At 34.6% G+C, this 21,110-nt stretch overlaps 2 protein-coding genes across 2 annotated transcripts; both read left to right on the top strand.

Annotated features, from left to right (window-relative positions):
* Positions 1-18: 18 nt before the first annotated feature.
* On the top strand, positions 19-3,444 carry LOC106156025 (WD repeat-containing protein 25). Its single transcript, XM_013531091.2, has 5 exons — positions 19-1,206; positions 1,502-1,671; positions 2,076-2,213; positions 2,536-2,676; positions 2,966-3,444. The coding sequence occupies exons 1-5, from the start codon at positions 171-173 to the stop codon at positions 3,185-3,187; spliced, it is 1,707 nt and encodes a 568-aa protein (XP_013386545.2). The 5' UTR covers positions 19-170; the 3' UTR covers positions 3,188-3,444.
* A 1,048-nt stretch (positions 3,445-4,492) lies between these two features.
* Positions 4,493-20,954, top strand: LOC106156024 (SEC14-like protein 1). The gene is made up of 14 exons (XM_013531090.2): positions 4,493-4,678; positions 8,368-8,517; positions 8,854-8,985; positions 9,336-9,464; positions 9,710-9,923; positions 14,262-14,389; positions 14,838-15,027; positions 15,241-15,329; positions 15,581-15,651; positions 16,166-16,466; positions 16,665-16,808; positions 17,185-17,430; positions 17,867-18,024; positions 18,452-20,954. Exons 1-14 carry the CDS (start codon positions 4,616-4,618, stop codon positions 18,600-18,602), a joined length of 2,166 nt encoding a protein of 721 aa, XP_013386544.2. The 5' UTR covers positions 4,493-4,615; the 3' UTR covers positions 18,603-20,954.
* Positions 20,955-21,110: the final 156 nt, after the last annotated feature.

Genomic DNA, 21,110 nt, shown 5'->3' with positions numbered 1-21,110 from the left:
GAAGTGACACATGAGCTTACCGGAAGCGGAAGCAGCACGTGGAGAGACGGGTCATGTAAACAACAGCAACTAGTCTGCAAAATGTCTTCGCTGTATCTTATCGGGCAGAGCTATTGGGCTATTAAGACATCGGCGGAAAATACAAAAGTTTTACCTGTTTGATTGCAAATATGGATCACATAACGGAGTACGGCAGTTCAGATGAAGAGGCTCATGATCACTCTGCTGAACTTCAGCTGCAAGGTGATGGACATGTAGTTCAACATTTTCAGTCAGAGGCAGTGCAACTGCAGAGTCAAATGAACGTTAGCAAACCACGTTTGAAAGATAACAGTACTATGGAGAGTCTGGACAGACATACAGCCGACTTCATTACTCCATACAGTAGCAATACCGCCCAGAGATCCGATATTATAACCTCTACCAATAAAGACAAGACAGAAGAACAACTAAAAAACCAAACACCTAATTCTAAATATTTTATTTTAGAGGAAAGTGACAGTAGTGACTCTGACAATGACAATGTAGCCCATGGTCATTCAGGTACAATTGGATCAGTTGGTATGCCTGGTCAGTATGAGCTGCTTGATAAGAATGACCTACCTCAGTCACGGTTTTGGAGAGGCAAAAGTTCTAATTTGCGAGTTGTTGAGCAATCTTCTCCGTGTGTTCCTGAAAATATAGAAACAACATGTTTTCCAAACAAGCAAAGGGAATTGAATAAACAAGGTAATGTTAGCATATGGAGTTCCAAATCTCACAAAAGGTCTCTAGATATTGAGACTCTAGTTTGTGATAAAAAGGTCATGAAGTTAAAGGAAGCACCAAAACCATCTACATTTAATGATGAATTTTTCCAAGATAAATATACAGACAAGGTATATTATGTGCATCATAAAATTGCACCTTATTTGAATAGTAAAAGAGAGTGTCACATTCCACGTCAAAGAATAAAGTTACTTCAGGGACACACTGGGGGAGTCAACAGGATCAAATGGTGTAGTGAACAACATAGCCACTTACTTCTCTCTTCATCTATGGATAGAACTGTGAAGATATGGAATGCATTTTCTCAGGAGTCCAGTAGTGTGAGGACACTGCATGGGCATTCTAAAGCTGTAAAAGATGCAGTTTGGCATAACTCAGGATATCAAGTCATCAGCTGTGGATATGATAGGTGTGCTAAAGTTTGGGATGTGGAAAAAGGTACTAGTACTACATGGAGTAAATGGTAACAAAAAAAAACTAATATACATGTACTAAAAGTTGGTTCTTATAATAATTCACATTTTTGAATGAATTTGCCTAGTAGTGACAATTGTTATGATTGCTTTGTTGATCAAAATTCTACCTAATACATACGTATTAATTTAATGCGTAATGTGATGAATTATGCTATGAAAAAGAGTTTCTTATTCTACATTAATATTTAGACTTTTTAGTGAACTGTTGTACATGTCCTAGTATAAATTTACATAAGAGGATCTTTAAATTATTTCAGGGATAGAACTGAATACTTTTGAACATCCAGATTTTGTTCTGTGTATAAAATATCACCCCATAGACTCAAACCAGTTTGTCACTGGATCAGCTAATGCTCTTTATTGTTGGGATGTTAGGAGTGGCACAGCACCAATCAGGAAATACACCTACACAGGGGGATTTGGTCTGGTAAGTGTTTGACAATAGTGGAATAACACAATTACTAGTATGATCATTGGCAATCAAGGGCCCATGAATGATAGAACCCTTCCACCACCTTCCCTGCATCTGTCAAAAAATTGTCCTGTAAACAAGATGAGGAAAGTGAGATAAAATACCTTTATTATGGTGCACCTGTAAAATTATTTTGTTAAAAAGAATGATAATAATTGGTTTCATAGCTCTTGTTAGAAAATCACTTTAATATCTATTTGCATGTTATGCATGTGTATGCATGTTCTTTTTTTTATTGAAGAATTTAGAATGCCTGTTAAATGTTTTCAGATATTATTCAATTTATTGATAAAATTGTGAAGAAAAATGGGGGAAATATTTGCCTTTTTGCTGAGTACCTCAATTTTGTTGCTTTTCAGGTTCAGGACCTAGAGTTCATGCCAGATGGGAGTCAGTTCTTTACTTGTAATGATCTTGTTAGCAGGGATTCTTGTGACAGGAATGTCATGGCTTGGGATTTTAAAAAGGGTGTGGTTTTGTCAAACCAGATTTACCAGGTAAATTATAAGTGCAAAGATTTATTCTAAGAAACCGTCCTTTTTAAATGTTTGTTTTTGACTTAACTCATTGTTTACTGATAATGAGAGGAATGTTAATTGAATGATATGTATTGATGGATATATATATATATATATATTTTTTTTTTCTTGTTTTAAGAAATGAAGAATTTCGAAATTAGTTTTTAAAATTGTTATTGTGATTAAAATTTAAATGAATTAACAGAGATGGGTTCTTGGATTTTGATAGAAAACAGTATGTTTTATTTGATTTAGATAAATACAAATATACACATCTCTGGAGATGATTTACTTATTTCAGGAACGTTACACCTGCACTAGACTGAAAGTTCATCCCTCAGGTAGTAATTTTGTTGCCCAAACTCAGGGAAATTATTTGGCATTATTTTCAACCTTGAGACCATACAAACTGGACCGTTCTAAACGATTTGAAGGGCATAAGGTAAATGAATGTCTATTTACTGGCAAGATTTTTCTGCTTGTTAAGTTTTACATTGTACATACAGCTGTTACATAATATGTAAAGCTTATATTGGTAATCATGATTGTGTTTTGATATTTTCAAAGAATAATCAGTCCTCATGTGTCCCAATTTTGCCTTTTGTTTTTGAATAGTGACAATTATTTTTGATTCCCTTTGTGACAAGCACTTGTTCTATCAATTTCATTGACATATAAGATTTCACTCAAATGATTTGTTCATTAAAAATATATTTTTTCATTATTTCTAGGTGGAGGGATATCCCATAGGATGTGACTTCACTAAAGATGGCTCCCTTCTTGTTAGTGGCAGTTCATCAAGAAACATTTACTTTTACAGTTATATAACTTCTAAGCTAATCAGATCAATAGACATCGGAGCTGATGTTTGTATTGACGTTGCTTGCCACCCAGTTTTGTTCAGCACCATTGCTGTTGCAAGTTTTGGAGGAGTGATAAATGTTTGGCAGTGATGCATTCAAATGTTCATTTATGGACAGTATGCACATTTTTGCAGGTTTTATATGGCTTATATGTAGATACCAGTATACCTTGGGTAGTCTAAACCACTGAAGGATCAGTTGTGAAATAAGAAAAAGTCATCAACAGAGCAATGCTTATAATGGTTAATTGAGAAAGAGGTTTCAAATGCTCCAAATACAATCCAAAAAAAGTCTTGAAAAAGTACTAAAACTGCTATCTAACATTAAACCATAGCTTTCATCAACCATTTGGATGTGTCTCACTTACTTGCAATATATATTCACTTTGGTTTCAAAAATTGAAAAAATTATTTCAAATTTGTTAAATGGATAATGTGTCTTCAACATCTTTATATGCCTGGCATTTTTGCTACGGTCATTACCTGGATATTTTTACAATGTTGGTATATATATACCATGTATATATATATATATATATAGTACAGGTAATTCAGTTGTGACCAAGTCTGTCCGAGTGAACAGACGAAATTTTAACGCAATATACAAGAAGATTTGGTTTTGGCTTAACGGATGTTGTAAAAAGCTGAAAGATATTAATTATATAAGTAACGTACATGTATCGCAGGATGTAAACTCAGTATGAGAACGGACAACAAACATGTTACTTGGCAATTTCTGGGTTTAGTTAATTTTTTATTCTTTTCATAGGCTAATGATGCGGAGACAAACTTTTGTCAGGTGTTCTGTGTTGTTTATAATCTTTTTTTTAGGAAAAGGCCCTCTACGGATTTCTTCATGCCTTCCATTTCTCCAGATCGATGGCGTTCATAAACTTTGTTGTCTCTCTGGAGGCCTACTTTAGAACTTTATTAACTTATTCTGGCATACCATCAGGATCGAGCTGATTCTTTTTCCTTTTTCATTTAATTTAGTGCATGCATGTTCAACCAAGGAGTTATAACAGTTATAACTCCTTGGTTCAACTTATGTGAGAATTGTTGGTCCTCCCGTGGTGTTCTCACTGTGATAGGTGTACAAGCGATAAACTCTCTACTTCTATGACTTGATGTGTCGGCTTCTGTAGCACAATTGAATGAATACGAAAACATAACTTACATTCATTGTGTGGCTCTGTAAAAATTCAGACACAAGCGCCACCTTTATTACCTTTTGCGCGTATTAATACCATGGATGTCATGAAAATTTTATACTTAATAAATGTCACTTTACGACATTCGTAATACGTATTGAGTATAAGTTTAAACACATCACTCAAGTGCACGTGCTCAGAGTAAAAATTGTAATAAAAAAATAATGTTTGAATATATAATTATCTCTCAAGTGATTTATTTTTGTTCGCGCGTTTAATTGATCCTCGTAAGTTAGAAGGCTGTGTACCATCTGTTATTGACTGTGATGACTGAAGATGATACGTGCTGATTAACCGAATTTAGAAAAATGGTACAGAAGTACCAATCGCCCGTTCGGGTGTATAAATACCCGTTCGAATTGGTGATGGCGGTAAGTATTGTCCCGTAATATTTATTACCATGATATCGATTAAAGCCCTGGAGTCGCAAGTTGTTAAATATCTTGATTGATTCATTTAGACCAAGTTCCGTAAATCTTGTTTTAACCCGACGGTGAGCCTAGTGATTGCCCTTCATTAGATATATGTCATATGAGCCTTTAATTGGGGGAATTAACAGTGTATTTTTCTTGTATTAAAATTGAATTCACTTACTGAGTTATTGAGAATGAAAGATAGCAGGTAACCCGAGGAAGGAAGTTCGAGGTTACGATAACGAAAATGAAATCTGTACTTTTTCACTTTTTATCCGCTGTAATTTTAATTTTAATTTTATACATTTATCAACCAGTCTGTCTCTAGGTGGATAATATATATATATATATATATATATATTCTTTTTCTCTCCCTTTTTTGATAGCGCCTAAAGAATTTATCTCTTGAATACATAGTGTCCGATGATAAGCTACTTGTTTGCAAATAAACACTGTAATCGTTTTAGACCCCACCCAAAGTGTCATAGCCCTGTCAATAACCTAGTCATCTAAACTTGGTTATGGGCATTTTTACAATCCTGGGCTCCTTTTTTTCCCACCAAGGGTCAAAAATAGAAGTCATTTTTGTGTTGAAATGTGTACTTTTCTTGAAAGTATAGACCTGAAGGGTATAAGAAATGACAATCCCGAGATAAAACCTTGTGTATGTATAAAGATATGATAATTTGAATTTTGAAAATCATTTTTTTTAATTTTCATAAGCTAAACCTTGAAGTGTGTGACTTTTATGGTAATTTAAGGTATTGATCTCCAAAAAACCACTTAGTTTTACTCAGAGAGTATTGCTCTTTTATGTATTTGCAAAAAAAATGGATGAAAATATCCAAAATTTGACGAATCAATGACATTTTGTAATTTTCCTGTTTCAGTATTAAATGTGACTCCATGAAGTTTTTGATTCTGAGATATTCTGAGGACTTCTGTACTTCACTTTACCTTGCATTAGTTCTTTATGTTATGCTTCATGATTGTGTAAAATATTATTTTGCACGGACATGTGTGCTAATTGCAGTGTCATGTTAAAATAAATGTCCTTTCCGAAACATCCCTGTTTCGGAAAGGACATTTTTTAACATTTATGATATTATTTTAATATATTGTAGTATTTGAGTTTTTATAAGTTTTAGGTGAAGTCTATGAATAACTGGGCAAAATAGGTGGAAGCTGAACTAAAATTGAAGTCTTTTTATTACATTTTGTGCTTGTTATGTCTATTTTGTACTAGTAATTCATTACTGGAATTTTATTTTATTAAATATTGATTCTGAGATATATTCCAGGTATTCTTTACGCCATTATACCTTATTCCAGTTTCTTTTGTTACAGTGCATAGCTGTATAAAATATTATTTGACAATGTCAGATTTACCAACAGTAAAGACATGTTTAAAAATATGTCCTTTTAGACATGTCCTTGTTTCGGAATGGACATTTGTTTAACATATATGAAATTGCCTTAAGATCTCATAGTATGTTGGTTTACAAGGTACAGGTGAAGCAATCATTAGACAAAATATAAGTAAACTAGATTAAAACTGAATTGTTTTTATTTCATTAATTGGTCATTCTGGATAGTTTTTGATTCTTTTTTGAAATGTTACTCCCTTAGTATTTGATCATGATATAAAATAGAGTCTTCTACACTCCATTATACCCTATTCTACTTCCTTTTGTTACAGCTCATAGCTGTATAAAATATTATTTGACAAGGTCAGGTTTAAATTTAGTAATTACATTTTTAAATATGTCCTTTTAGGAATGTGTTTCGGAATGGACATTTATTTAACATTAACGAAATTGCTTAAATGGTATATATATATATATATATATATATATATATATATATATATATATATATATATATATATATCATGATGTATGTATATATTATAGATAATCACAGGAAGTTAATTATAACCCTGTGTCTGTCTGCAAGCGCCTCTGTAAACCGTGCCAGTGAACTGACTCTTGCAACTTTAACACGTGTAGCCTCATAACTATTTTCGAATACTTTTTTGTACATCATAAGTAAGCAGTATTTAAAGTAAGGTAAGCTATATTATTCAAAATTATATTCTACATAAATTTGATGTGCTTCCCATCATCCTCTTCCTCATGAATAATAAATAGATGAGCAGACCAAAGAGTAAACAAATGTTTTAGACAATGTGTTAAAAAATGTCCTTTCCGATACAAAGCATCCAAATTGCCTATATTTCTATTTATACTGATATAATCTCTTCAATTAATTGTTAATTTAACTTTGAAATACATGAACTTTGGGAAAATATGCAATGGAAGTTCTAGTAGATCCAAAGAAAAGATCCTGACTCGCAAAAATGAATTTTTTGTTGAGGATATATATAGAAATTGAAAAAGATGCCATTGAAGAAATGTTTTTCAATTATTTTCATGTCATATGCATGATGCTCTAACAGTAATTTGCTCATGTCAAGTGAAACATACAGCATTAAAGACAGAATTCTCTCTATTTATAGCATTGGCAATGTAAAGGTACTTTGTTTCGGAATGGACAATTTTTAACAAGCATCTCAAAAAAGACCACAGTTAAATGGGTTTCTGTGCACTGGGGTTTTCTTATATAAAAATAAATATCACATGTCCTGGGCTTTAGAGAAATATATATTGTTACTGGCTAGGTGTCAACATGTTCTTTTTATGTAAGAGAAACCCAATGTTTCGGAATGGACAAATTTAACGGAAAAACATGGTAGGGTTATTTTGCACTCCATGTCAAGCTCCAGAATCATCGCGCAGATTTCATTATTTGATACAAACAATACCAATACATCCAAATAATGATTAGGATGGTAAATTATACTGTATGTTTTATGATATATTTTCTGAAAGTCATTTGTTTTTGTTTCGGAATGGACATTTCGTTTAACGGAAATACCAGGATGCCATTAAAAGGCTTTTTTTACTAGGATACACCTCTCTCCTGTTAATATTTAAACTTTTTTGCTTCCACCATACTACTGAGTGTTTTATAATCCAAAAAAATGCAATGTCAAACACTGTTTTAATTTATTTCAGATTGCTTTTTATTTCATATGACTAAAACGGGAAAAATTTTTGGTCATTTTTCGGGCTTTGCTTTAGCATAACTTTGGACTCGGTGGTGATATTTGGTTTCTATTTTCAGTGTTTATCTTCACTTACACCATTCTCTAACATAGTGATAAAAGAATTCTTTGATCGTATGTATGTAATTTGTTAATTAGCAATATGTGGGAAAATCTGAAAAGTGCCCAGGATTGTAAAAATGCCCTTATCTGATTGACGACTGAATTTGCAAGCTCTGGTCAACACCTGATCAACAGACAAATCCATGGGGGCAAAGCCTCCACTGGTGTCTTTTTTATTACTGTTATTTTATTGAAAAAGGAGGAATGGGGGGAGGGGGGGTAGTTGAAGGTAGTATGTTGTCTGAACCCTTGCCTAATAAAAGTATTTGCCAATGTATAATATTCTTCCCTTACATGCCATGATTAGAATAATGAAGAGTTCCAGTTATTTACTGAAAGTTAAATTCATGATGTTAAGTTGACTTTTATGTTATTATCTGCTTAGTAAAAGTATTTTGTATTCTTTTTTGGTTTTTAGGCTTATGAGAGAAGATTTCCCACCTGTAAAATGATCCCAGTGTTTCTTGGGAGTGACATTCTCAGTGAATATAAGAGTGAGGATGGTGCAATTCATACAATTGAAAGGAAATGCAAATTGAATGTAGATGCTCCATATATCTTGAAAAAAGTGAGTAAATCTGACATTTTAAGCATTTGTAAGATTTTCATGCTGCTGTCTTGCGCTATAAGAAGAGGGGTGACAAATGAGAAAAGGTGTTCTACTATGCCTGTAGATATTCTGAAAGTGGAACACAGAAAAATAAGGGTGCCATTCTTGTTTTGTCTCTGGTGATTTCACACAATTACAATGAATAATGAGAGAAACATGGATTTTGTAGTGACTTTACCCTTTGAAATAAAAAGCTCTTTTCTCTTAATTGTTGTTAGTCCAGATACCCAGGTATTCAGTTGTAAGTTTTCAGTCTATGACACTGGTTCTTTCTTTTTTTTTTTTTTTTTTTAGATAGTTGGAGTGGAGTTTGTGTATTTTATCCAAAAGAACTCGCTTGATAGGCGGAACCGTACTCTCCACATTGAAGCACACAATGAGTCATTTTCTTCAAGGGTTATTATTAAGGAACACTGTGTTTATACAGTAAGTCTTTAAGTATGAATAAATTGACTGAATGAATAAGTTAACACTTCTTAGCAGGCTCTCACATAAGTTTACATTCATTATTACATTCTCCTAATTTCATAAAGGACTAAGGAGATAAAATTTTTGTCTGTGCCTCATTCATACTTGTGTTTACAGTCTTTTGGAAGCTTCTTTTTATAATAATATATAAACAATGCTTATATTATGTTGCTGTAGTGATACACTAAGTACAGTGATATATCTTGTGATGTTATTGAAACAATTTGAAGCACTTGATGTATTTAAATCTAGAACTATCTTCTGCCATGAACATATATTTTATCTTGTATTATGACTTGCTTTGCCAGGTTCATCCTGAGAATCCAAACTGGACATGTTTTGAACAAGATGCCAGCTTGGACATCAAATCCTTCTTTGGTATGGAAAACATGGTAGAAAAGATTTGCATGAAAGAATACACCAAGAACATCAAAAAGGTATAGATGAATGTTATTTATTGTTTGAAAACTCAGTCATTGCATTAATTTTTTTATTCTAAAAATTAAATAAAGAATTTTGAAATCAGTTGACTAGTAAATTTTAATGCACATGTTCCCATTGAATATTTTGAATATTTAGTATTTCCTGCTCCCTCTTATTCAATGTCTAGATTAAAAAAGATACCTACTTTGTGATTAGTTTAAACTTTCAACTAACTTCAACTTTATTTTTCTACATCAAGGGCAAAGAGGTAATAGAACATTTTATCAATGAGCTGATCAGTGAAGGGAAGGATTACATACCACCTTGGTCAGACGGTAGAGAATCTCTCAAGAGTCTGAAGGCACCCTCGCCCTCAGAGGAAGACGGAGAGGTTACACCCAGAATGGGGTCCAGAGCCAACAGCTGCAGTGATTATGAACTCCCTGTGGGAGCCACTGCAGCCACTGTGGATGGTAAGCCAGCTTGATGATAATGATGATAATGATAATTTGTCTAGGAAATAGCAACCTTTTTGCTGATGTTTTATAGTTCTTGATGAAAGGATTGGATGGGAGAGCATTGAGGAAAAATTAGGGCTGTTATAAATTATGAAATCAAAATATAAATTTGCCACACAGTTTGAAAAGCATCATGCAGAATTACATAAAATGTATACAGCTACTGAAAATCTGATGGAGATAAAGCACAGGGAAATTATTCCATAACAAAGTTGTTTTACAATGAGAGTGGAATTTAGTGATTATGAATGAACATGTTTCTCACTCCAGAGTTAGCACATGAGGATTCAGCAGCAAATAGCAGTTAGTAAATATGAATACCTTTATGTGTATTAGTTGTATGGACAAGAGGTCTGCTGCATTAAATTAATTGTACCACCAGCGTTAGCGCTGGCGGTACACATGGTTTCGGTCTCGTCCGGATCGTTCCGCCGGCTCCGCCGGCTCCGCCGGCTCCGCCGGACGGCTACCGTTACCGCTTCTCCTCCTAGACGGTAAGGCCCCCCATACCCATCTCATGGATTTAGGTCACCTATAATCTCAACTCGTTCCACGTAAAATTTGGGCTTTGTCGGTATTGGGGTCTGGGTGTGGCACTCATTGCAATGCACCCTTGTCCAAAAATGGCAAAATTAAATGCTAATTATCTACCCTACGGAAGGAGTTACGGGAAAATTTTCTACAGACAGCTTTCCAAAAGTCATATGTGTAGATTTCAAATATACCCTCGGATTTGACCTTTGACCTTTACTTCAAGGTCAAATGGGCCAAAATTTTCAAAAAAATGAAATTTTTTACGAAAAAAAAATTTTTTGCCCTGTTATTCAGACACCACACAGACTTAACCAATAATATTATTGGAAAGTGTTACCCTTCAGGTCATCTTTCATCTCCGTGAATTTGGGGTCAATCGGTGCATTTTCACAGGAGTAGCGGCCATAAGATACCGAAACTGAAAACTGTCTCTAATTCGGGAACCGTTAATGCTAGAGACCCATTCTTTTTTGCATTTTGTAGAGCATGTAAAGCCCAACACTGGAGGTGGTCTCGGTTTTTTTGTATTCCATACGGTTTTCGAGTTACGCTGTATCAAAAAGTACATATTGGTGGTGAAAGGAAAATGTACGGAAGCCCACTGGTGCCATATGTAGAAAAAAAAATTATCTCGAAATTTCGAGATACTGTTTTGAAATTTGAACAAAAAAATTTACCACCAGCGTTAGCGCTGGCGGTACACATGGTTTCGGTCCCATCCGTTCCGTTCCGCCGGCTCCGCCGCCATGTTACCGTTACCGCTTCTCCTCCTAGACGGTAAGGGCCCCCGTACCCATCTCATGGATTTAGGTCACCTATAATCTCAACTCGTTCCACGTAAAATTTGGGCTTTGTCGGTATTGGGGTCTGGGTGTGGCACTCATTGCAATGCACCCTTGTCTAAAAATGGCAAAATTAAATGCTAATTATCTACCCTACAGAAGGAGTTACGGGAAAAATTTCTATAGACGGCTTTCCAAAAGTCATATGTGTAGATTTCAAATATACCCTCGGATTTGACCTTTGACCTTTACTTCAAGGTCAAATGGGTCAAAATTTTCAAAAAAATGAAATTTTTTACGAAAAAAAATTTTTTTGCCCTGTTATTCAGACGCCACACAGACTTAACCAATAATATTATTGGAAAGTGTTACCCTTCAGGTCATCTTTCATCTCCGTGAATTTGGGGTCAATCGGTGCATTTTCACAGGAGTAGCGGCCATAAGATACCGAAACTGAAAACTGTCTCTAATTCGGGAACCGTTAATGCTAGAGACCCATTCTTTTTTGCATTTTGTAGAGCATGTAAAGCCCAACACTGGGGGTGGTCTCGGTTTTTTTGTATTCCATACGGTTTTCGAGTTACGCTGTATCAGAAAGTACATATTGGTGGTGAAAGGAAAATGTACGGAAGCCGACTGGTGCCATATGTAGAAAAAAAAATTATCTCGAAATTTCGAGATACTATTTTGAAATTTGAACAAAAAAAATTTTTATCTCGAAATTTCGAGATAGCATTTTGAAATTTGAACAAAAAAAAAAATTATCTCGAAATTTCGAGATAGCATTTTGATATTTGAGCAAAAAAATTTATCTCGAAATTTCGAGATAGTATTTTGAAATTTGAACAAAAAAAATGCTATCTCGAAATTTCGAGATAATTTTTTTTTTCAACATATGGCACCAGTCGGCTTCCGTAAAAATGTGCAGTACGGTAATGGATAATAAATTTTGAACTCCGGAAAAATAAAACATAATGCTTGGCAAAGCAGACAACTTGTGGTCAAAAATGACATTATTTTATCAAATTTAAACTTCTGCAACTTCAGAGAACCTCCCATTTCAAGAACTTTGACCAAAATGACCTTTTCTTTATTTTAATTAATTTTTTCTGTAGGAAATTTATGGCACATTATGGTAACTCCAAAATTATAACATTTAGTCCCTTATATCTCCAAAACTGGCAGAGATAGGTCCATAGTTACTATTGAAGTTGAATAGGAAGTCATATACTGGCAATCTTACTGTGACCTTGACATTGACCTTTGACCTACTTTTCACCATGAACTGAACTTTGCAAATTTTGCTTCCCTTTTATCTCCAAAACTGGCAGAGATAGGTCCATAGTTACTATTGAAGTTGAATAGGAAGTCATATACTGGCAATCTTACTGTGACCTTGAAATTGACCTTTGACCTACTTATCACCATGAACTGAACTTTGCAAATTTTGCTTCCCTTTTATCTCCAAAACTGGCAGAGATAGGTCCATAGTTACTATTGAACTTGAATAGGAAGTCATATACTGGCAATTTTACTGTGACCTTGAAATTGACCTTTGACCTACTTTTCACCTTGAACTGAACTTTGCAAAATTTGCTTCCCTTTTATCTCCAAAACTGGCAGAGATAGGTCCATAGTTACTATTGAACTTGCATAGGAAGTCATATACTGGCAATTTTACTGTGACCTTGAAATTGACCTTTGACCTTCTTTTCACCATGAACTGAACTTTGCAAATTTTGCTTCCCTTTTATCTCCAAAACTGGCAGAGATAGGTCCATAGTTACTATTGAAGTTGAATAGGAAGTCATATACTGGCAATCTAAATGTGACCTTGAAATTGACCTTTGACCTACTTTTCACCATGAACTGAACTTTGCAAATTTTGCTTCCCTTTTATCTCCAAAACTGGCAGAGATAGGTCCATAGTTACTATTGAAGTTGAATAGGAAGTCATATACTGGCAATCTTACTGTGACCTTGAAATTGACCTTTGACCTACTTATCACCATGAACTGAACTTTGCAAATTTTGCTTCCCTTTTATCTCCAAAACTGGCAGAGATAGGTCCATAGTTACTATTGAACTTGAATAGGAAGTCATATACTGGCAATTTTACTGTGACCTTGAAATTGACCTTTGACCTACTTTTCACCTTGAACTGAACTTTGCAAAATTTGCTTCCCTTTTATCTCCAAAACTGGCAGAGATAGGTCCATAGTTACTATTGAACTTGCATAGGAAGTCATATACTGGCAATTTTACTGTGACCTTGAAATTGACCTTTGACCTTCTTTTCACCATGAACTGAACTTTGCAAATTTTGCTTCCCTTTTATCTCCAAAACTGGCAGAGATAGGTCCATAGTTACTATTGAAGTTGAATAGGAAGTCATATACTGGCAATCTAAATGTGACCTTGAAATTGACCTTTGACCTACTTTTCACCATGAACTGAACTTTGCAAATTTTGCTTCCCTTTTATCTCCAAAACTGGCAGAGATAGGTCCATAGTTACTATTGAAGTTGAATAGGAAGTCATATACTGGCAATCTTACTGTGACCTTGAAATTGACCTTTGACCTACTTTTCACCATGAACTGAACTTTGCAAATTTTGCTTCCCTTTTATCTCCAAAACTGGCAGAGATAGGTCCATAGTTACTATTGAAGTTGGATAGGAAGTCATATACTGGCAATTTACTGTGACCTTGAAATTGACCTTTGACCTACCTTACAATGAACTTAACTTTGATTGCACCATTTTTAGTTATATATATTTTTTGCATATTTTGAAAATTCTTGTTGATTGCATTTTTACAGCTTGTCAAGCACAAGACTGGTGGCTGCACCCCTTATTTTGTGTATGTGGGGGTCTATACGAATGCGCTTGCTCCAGCTGGTGGTACAATATTCGGAGGCGGTATCGCCTCTCTGATCCTCTAGTTTTGATAGTCATTTTCCATTCTCCACTTGTAGAATTGGATGTGAAAAATACCAAGCTGGATGCTGACTATATTCAGAGGTTCCTGGGAGAGCTGTCTCCTCTACAGGAGAGCATGCTGGTACAATTACGTAGGGTGCTGGTGGAACACCATAAAGGAAAGGTGAGATATGTACATGATTGCTTTGGTTCCCCAGTAAAGTCATTTTAACCGCTCTATTTTGTCAGTCAGTCAAAACAGGTTTTGTTAATTTTGATATATTGATATCTTAAATTTTTCATGTCTCTCTTTTTCCAACATTTTGATTATTCAAGAATGTCATTTTAAGACATTCACACCAATGTACTGTCTGACATAAAGCCAGTTAACTTTCAAAACATTCAAGTCAACATTCTAAGTAGTAATTGCAAAATGATTTGAAAAAAATCACCAATCTAAGTTGTGCAAATTAATTATTTACTTTTTGCTATAGTATTGATCATCTGGTAGATCAGAATGTCCATTTGTCCAGTTTTGACATTAGCTGGATGTCACCTTCTCTGTGATTGTCTGTTGATCATATGTCAGGCTTTTGCAGAATACATATGAGCCCCTTCTTTAATATTTTTAGGTTCCACAAGATGACACAATTTTACGATTCCTGCGGGCCAGGGATTTTAATTTAGACAAAGCCAGGGAGATGATACTCCACTCCTTAGCTTGGAGAAAACTGCACAGGGTGGACAGACTGTTGAATACTTACACACCTCCACAAGTGATTAATGATTACTATCCTGGTGGATGGCATTATCATGACAGGGGTAGGGATATCTGGCATCATTATCACTAAGCTACTGCTAGAATATAAGTTTTTGTTGACATTAGATAAAAATGGTTCTGGCTTCAAGATGTACAGAATATTTCTCATTTGCAAAATTACCATCGACCGTAGTTATGGTTTGGTGGAAAACAATGTATAAAAGTATATCACATGATGATTAATGGTTTTTGAAGTGAATCTTTTATTCTTCTAGAGGGTCGCCCATTGTACATACTAAAATTAGGGTCCATGGATGTAAAAGGACTGCTTAAAACAGCTGGAGAGGAAGGAATACTCAAACATGTAAGTATGAGAAGGGTATAGTAAAAGTGAATCCTATTTATTTGCATGACTTAAATAATGCTCAGGTAGAATACAGTGATTTTCATTTTGAAACTCGTTATAATTTCTGGTTCAGCTTTACTTAAGCTGAAAATTTATTTTCACATCTTATTTAGCTGAGCATATTCCATAGTGATACATTTGACATATTGGTATATATTGTTGAGTTTCATTTATTATGCATTTCATAATAAATTTTGTTTTTTGATCAGGTACTTGCTGTGAATGAAGAAGGCATATTAAGAGCAGAAAAAGCCACCAAGCATTATGGTCATCCTGTCAGGTAGACACATTTTCTGAGACAAAACATTTACCTTATTTAATTTGGATAGGTAGAACTGGTTTATTGTCTGATGATGATCATGTGTTTATTTTAATGGACATTTTTAATTGGGAAGGTGTGAAACACTGTAATAGTAGTAAAAGATTAGATTAACCAGTTTTGTGCAGTTGTTGCCATAGGCATTTCATCTGGGATTTGTGCCCCCCTCCCCCTGTCCCTCTCTAAGACCAATAATATTATATTAGATATATACATCTATATAATATTATATTATATAGATGTATTTTGTAGATATTATAAACTTTAATGCCTACAAACCTAGATAATGCTTGGTCCTGATTTAAATGGAATAAAATGCTCTGGGACATCCTTTGGCATTTCATCTGGGATTTGTGCCCCCATCCCCCAAAGACCATTTACTACATTGTTTGGAGTAGAATAGCTACTGTTTTCTGCTTACCCACATGCATAATACTTTGTCAAGAAATTAATAGTGTTCCCCTGTTTATATCAGCACTTGCACCTGTATAGTGGATCTAGAGGGGCTGAGCATGAGGCATCTGTGGCGACCAGGCATCAAGGTTCTCCTACGTATCATAGAAGTGGTGGAGGCCAACTATCCAGAAACCATGGGCCGACTCCTCATTGTAAGAGCACCAAGGGTTTTTCCAGTCTTGTGGACCCTGATCAGTCCTTTTATTGATGAAAACACTCGACAGAAATTCATGATTTATGGTGGAAATGACTACAAAGAAGGACTAAAAGACTTTGTCGAACCACAGTACATTCCTGACTTTCTTGGGGGTGACTGCTATGTAAGTATACAATAAAAAATCAATAAAAAGTTCTGCAAGCACTTGGTGTTATGGTTACAGTATTATATGATGTTACTCAGAGAAGAAACTTATTAGCATTATAGTTTTTGCCATCTCTACTGAGCTACTAAATGCCAAAAAATATTGTATTTTATAAAACAGTTTGTGGATTCTTAACCTTTAAAATATTTTTCCTAGTGTGATGTTCATGATGGTAGTCTAGTTCCCAAAACTCTCTATGAGCACACTGAGGAAGATGTGGAAAAGGCAGCAGAGGGAGATCCCCTGTCTATTGACAGCCTCTACAAAACTGCTTTTGTTAGCAAGGATTATCCACAAGAGGTAGGTTATTGAGAATTTGAAACTTGTTATATTTGAATGAGAATTAAACACATGAAAAGTTTGTTTAAATTGATTGTAAAGATGATGGAACTTAGGAGCCAACAAAGTAAAGGTAAAGATCAGATTTATATTTGATTTTAGATGGGTAACTCTGGGTACTGATACCTCACCTTGTACCTAATGAAAATTCCAAAGACAAAAGAATGCAATAAAATGTTGAAGTGCTGCAAAAACCTAACCTGTAGTGAAATAAAGCACTTCAAGAAGATATGTCGTTTTAACATACAAGTTATTACATTATAAGCAAAATGGATGAAAATCACTGTTAACAACAGATTGGGATGACAGCAAATATTCCCAATATTGTCTTCTCCAGCTGCATATCCATGTGCCTCAGAAAGGTTCAGTGATCACATGGGACTTTGACATCCTTAAAGGTCACGTGACCTTCACTGTGATGCGGAGCCGTAAGCCAATCATAGATGAGCCTCACATCCACCACATCCATGGGGCAGCCCCTGGCGTGACTTCCACACAGTATATAGACAAGTCTAAGGTGGTGGGAGTGGACCTCAGCATAGTGGAGGCACCATTTGTGTGTAGGGATGGAGACAGTGTGCAGGTGAGTGGCTTTGTATTTCATGAGATGGGGGACGGGGGGATATATGGTGGATACTTTAAGTGATTAAAATATCACTTTCCTAGAGATAAGAGAAAAATAAGGGAGGGGGGGGGGGGGGGTAAAATAAAATTTTTAAAAAAATTAAAGAGAGAAAAGTCATTGGAGCTGAGTAAATGCAAGAACTTCAGTGCAATGGATTCTAGTGTCTTGTGTGTTAGTGGTATTTTGAATATATATTTTAGAATATTGATATTTGATTATATATAAATGTAGACAAAGAGTGAAAAGGTACATTTAGATGTTTTAGTTAAATGGAGTATTTTTGGGTATTATTGTGATGTTAACTCAATTTTTGTTTTAAATTAGTTATTTCCATCAAGGGTGAAATGTGAAATTTAATGTTTTGCAACTCCTTTGAAACTTATTTGAATTTCAGGGATCTCATGTGACCAGCAGTTCGGGGTCTTATATCCTGCAGTGGAAGTACTTTGACTCTGCTAAAGCTGCCAACCCTCACTCCTTTGACTTCTCTCTTACAACACACAAATCCAAGGTCATGTACTACACAGAGTTACTACAGTCAGAGAACTTCAAGTAAGTTTTGAATGGGTATAATTAGGGTACTTGATTTTACCATCAGTTTTTGTGAAACAAATTCATTTACATTTCTGCTGCATGAATTATCTAAACTACTAAAATAATTTCAATTGCAATTTCATGAACAGTTTGTCAGTCTAGTGTGACATCATGTTTTGCAGACAGCCTTGTTTTCAGCTATCTTGGAGGATTTCCATTTTAACCACCATAGAATAAATGATTTCCACCGACAAAGAATTTAAAACATTGTTTTCCTTATTATCAGAACACAACCTTATTATCAGAACACATTTTTGCACTATAAGAAAGAGCGTCACACTCTAACTGGTTTGAGTATGTATACCTAACTATTTAGTAACTGGTTTGAGTATGTATACCTAACTACTTAGGTTGATGTTTATTGACACCATGCTCTTATTTTCAGGGGATCCATGACAAGTTTACAGTCTAGTCTCCAGTCTAGTCTCCAGTCTAGAAGTTTCTCTTCACTCAGCCTGGTTAGTGGTCAGTCAGACAGGGACCAGAGGTCGCAGGGTGCTATCGCCTCCTCCTGGAACTCATCCCCGTCACGGTGACATGAGGGACGCATTGCTGGTCACAGTAGGACGCATAGCTCACAATAATGTTTGTCATCCATCCAAGGCATATACAGGTCAGGCAAAACTAAAACCAGCATGGCTAAATTATCATTTTGCTGCAGAGAGAATGGAAAAATGTTCCCGCTATATTGAGCTGATTTTTGCAAAATTCTGTAAGAGTGCTTTTGTCTCTGCATGGCTAAATTGTCTTTTGGGTGCTAAGAACAGAAAAGTTATGATACTAAAGCTGTTTTATGCTGGTTTTAACAGATTTACAAATTTTCAAAGTAGCTTGACTGTGCTTAAACAGCCAAATTATAATCAATGTTTTGTTTACACAGGGAAATTTTATACCACTTTTCTAGTCTCAATTACATTGGAAAGTCTGTTTGGAAAATTGCCCATGATTATTACTCAAAAATGACATTATTGAAGCTCAGTTATCCCATTTGTGATTGGTAATGCGTTGTGAATTATTTGGGAGACATTTACCTCCCAGGAGGATTGTAGAGGAAGATTTTTTTCATTCATTGTATCTGTGAATAATTTCTGGTAAATTAGAATATTACCCTTGTGCCTTTCACCTATAGGAAATCCCACATTGCCTTGAAGAAAAGTGGTAGTTAAATTGTCTAAGGTTATCCTCAGATATCTTGTTAGCTTGGTAGTTAATTTCTCTCAAGTTTATTTGTTAACAATACCTATCAAGCCCAGTTTATGAACTAACACAATAAACAAGTAATAAGGTATATTATCTTCGTGCCAGTACTTAAGATATAAGATAATATATTAAGAAATTAAGTTAATGGAGTCATTATGTGAGAATAAGTTAAAAAGGCACTCTTGTGCTTGAAGTAGATTTAATGAAACTAGTCAAAAGTGAATCAAACTTTGTGTCTGGTGCATTTGTATACTGAAGCAATATGTTCAAATTAAAACCACAAAGCTTGGACTTTATCAGCCAATAGGCTGACAAAAAGTTTTAGTGGTCAAAGTGCAGTGAAATAATCAAAAAGGCAAAGCTTAATCCCAATCAGGCCTTTTATGATACCAGCAATTATAGTACATGAAGTTTTATGATAGCTACTGCTTGCTGTGTTATCACGTGTGTATGTGCAATGAAAAGTAATGATTTGCTGTCACTTGTCATTATGTGCTAGTGAAATGAAAGTATTCTTCAACCTGTTTTAACAAAAATGTTCTTATATAATCCAAAACTGATTTTATTCTGCGAGGTTCACTGTGTTGCTCCAGGTATTTAGATATTTGTTTTTTGGTTTTTATAATCTTAATGATCCATTGATACCAAGTGTATGTTGATACATGTGATAGAGAAGGTGTTGGGACTTTAATAAAATATTTCAACCAGATGTCATGATACAGAGTCACAGGGTAAAAAAAAAAGCACTCTAAGTCTCAGCTATGAAATAATTGGAAACTGTGCCTCATCTGTTACAGCATTATGTATGCCATAACTGATTTGATATTTTGGAGAAATGAAATCCACCTTCAAAACTCGGGGTAGGGAAACAGTAACTTACTTCTATCAGGAATTTGAAATCCGTCTGAACAACAGAAATGCATCCGGCTTTTAAGACTCTTGTTGGATCTGATGGGTATAAACTTAAGCTGTCTTTGAGGTGGATTTTTGGTGATATGAGTTTTGTCCATGCTAATTTATAGAAATATCTACAACTTACATCCAGTGAGAAAAAAATACAGGGAAAAGGTTAAGAACAAATATATTTATTATAGAAGTTATTTATAGGTAAAAAATCCATTTCTTCATATTCTTCATCTATTCTTATACTGTAATGCATATATCAAGGTTTTTGTTGGTTCAGATGAGCCAGACTGATTTTTTGCCATCCCTCCAAATAAGGAGCCTCCATGTAGGATGTGGTATAGTATGTCGATCTTTTCTATCAATCCTACACATTTTCAATATGACATATTTATGCCATAAAGTGAATTCCTATTGGACACAAAATGATTAAGATGTGAAAGCTGGTTTGAAGGAAAAGGAATAATTACCGCATTCAGTGGAAGGTCAGTTTTATAGTTTGTTAACAGAGCATTCTTTGCTTACTTTTCCTAAAAAAAGGCAATGAGTATTTTAATTTTATAATAGTTATTAATTGTCATGGTGATGGAATTTTTTTCAAAAAAATATTTTTAATAATTATACTGCTGTAAGGGATGTTATGTGGTCCACAAACCCAGGATTCTTGCATGTTGGGTGTGCTGTGAACATAATTAAGTTTACTTAAACCATTTTTTTATTTTCCCCAGGATGTAATGCATCTTTATATATTTACTGGACTAGATAATAAAATTTGGTTGATTTTGTTCAGTGGTTTCTTCCTTTATGTACAACAGTGCTTCTTACTAATTGTTTTCAATAGATAAAAAAATGGAGAGATTTAGAATTATATTTAAACACAATTACATGTTTTGATGTAAAGCTTCAAATTTGGGTTTAATTTATAAAAAAAAGGTGACAAA

This window comes from Lingula anatina, chromosome 2 (genome assembly GCF_051362555.1).
Source record: "Lingula anatina isolate TDL-2025a chromosome 2, LinAna3.0, whole genome shotgun sequence".
Lineage (NCBI taxonomy): Eukaryota > Metazoa > Brachiopoda > Lingulata > Lingulida > Lingulidae > Lingula > Lingula anatina.
The sequence above is the reverse complement of the archived record's forward strand: the minus strand, read 5'-3'. Positions and strand labels throughout refer to the sequence as shown.

What these genes read in the sequence shown, in the direction of transcription:
- LOC106156024 (XM_013531090.2), top strand. Translation starts at nt 4,616, where the DNA reads ATGGTACAGAAGTACCAATCGCCCGTTCGGGTGTATAAATACCCGTTC. An exon ending in AGGAACACTGTGTTTATACA is followed by an intron (nt 8,986 to 9,335) that starts GTAAGTCTTTAA and finishes TTGCTTTGCCAG; the next exon opens with GTTCATCCTGAGAATCCAAA. An exon ending in TGGAACACCATAAAGGAAAG is followed by an intron (nt 14,390 to 14,837) that starts GTGAGATATGTA and finishes TAATATTTTTAG; the next exon opens with GTTCCACAAGATGACACAAT.
- LOC106156025 (XM_013531091.2), top strand. Translation starts at nt 171, where the DNA reads ATGGATCACATAACGGAGTACGGCAGTTCAGATGAAGAGGCTCATGAT. An exon ending in AGTTTGGGATGTGGAAAAAG is followed by an intron (nt 1,207 to 1,501) that starts GTACTAGTACTA and finishes AAATTATTTCAG; the next exon opens with GGATAGAACTGAATACTTTT. An exon ending in AACGATTTGAAGGGCATAAG is followed by an intron (nt 2,677 to 2,965) that starts GTAAATGAATGT and finishes CATTATTTCTAG; the next exon opens with GTGGAGGGATATCCCATAGG.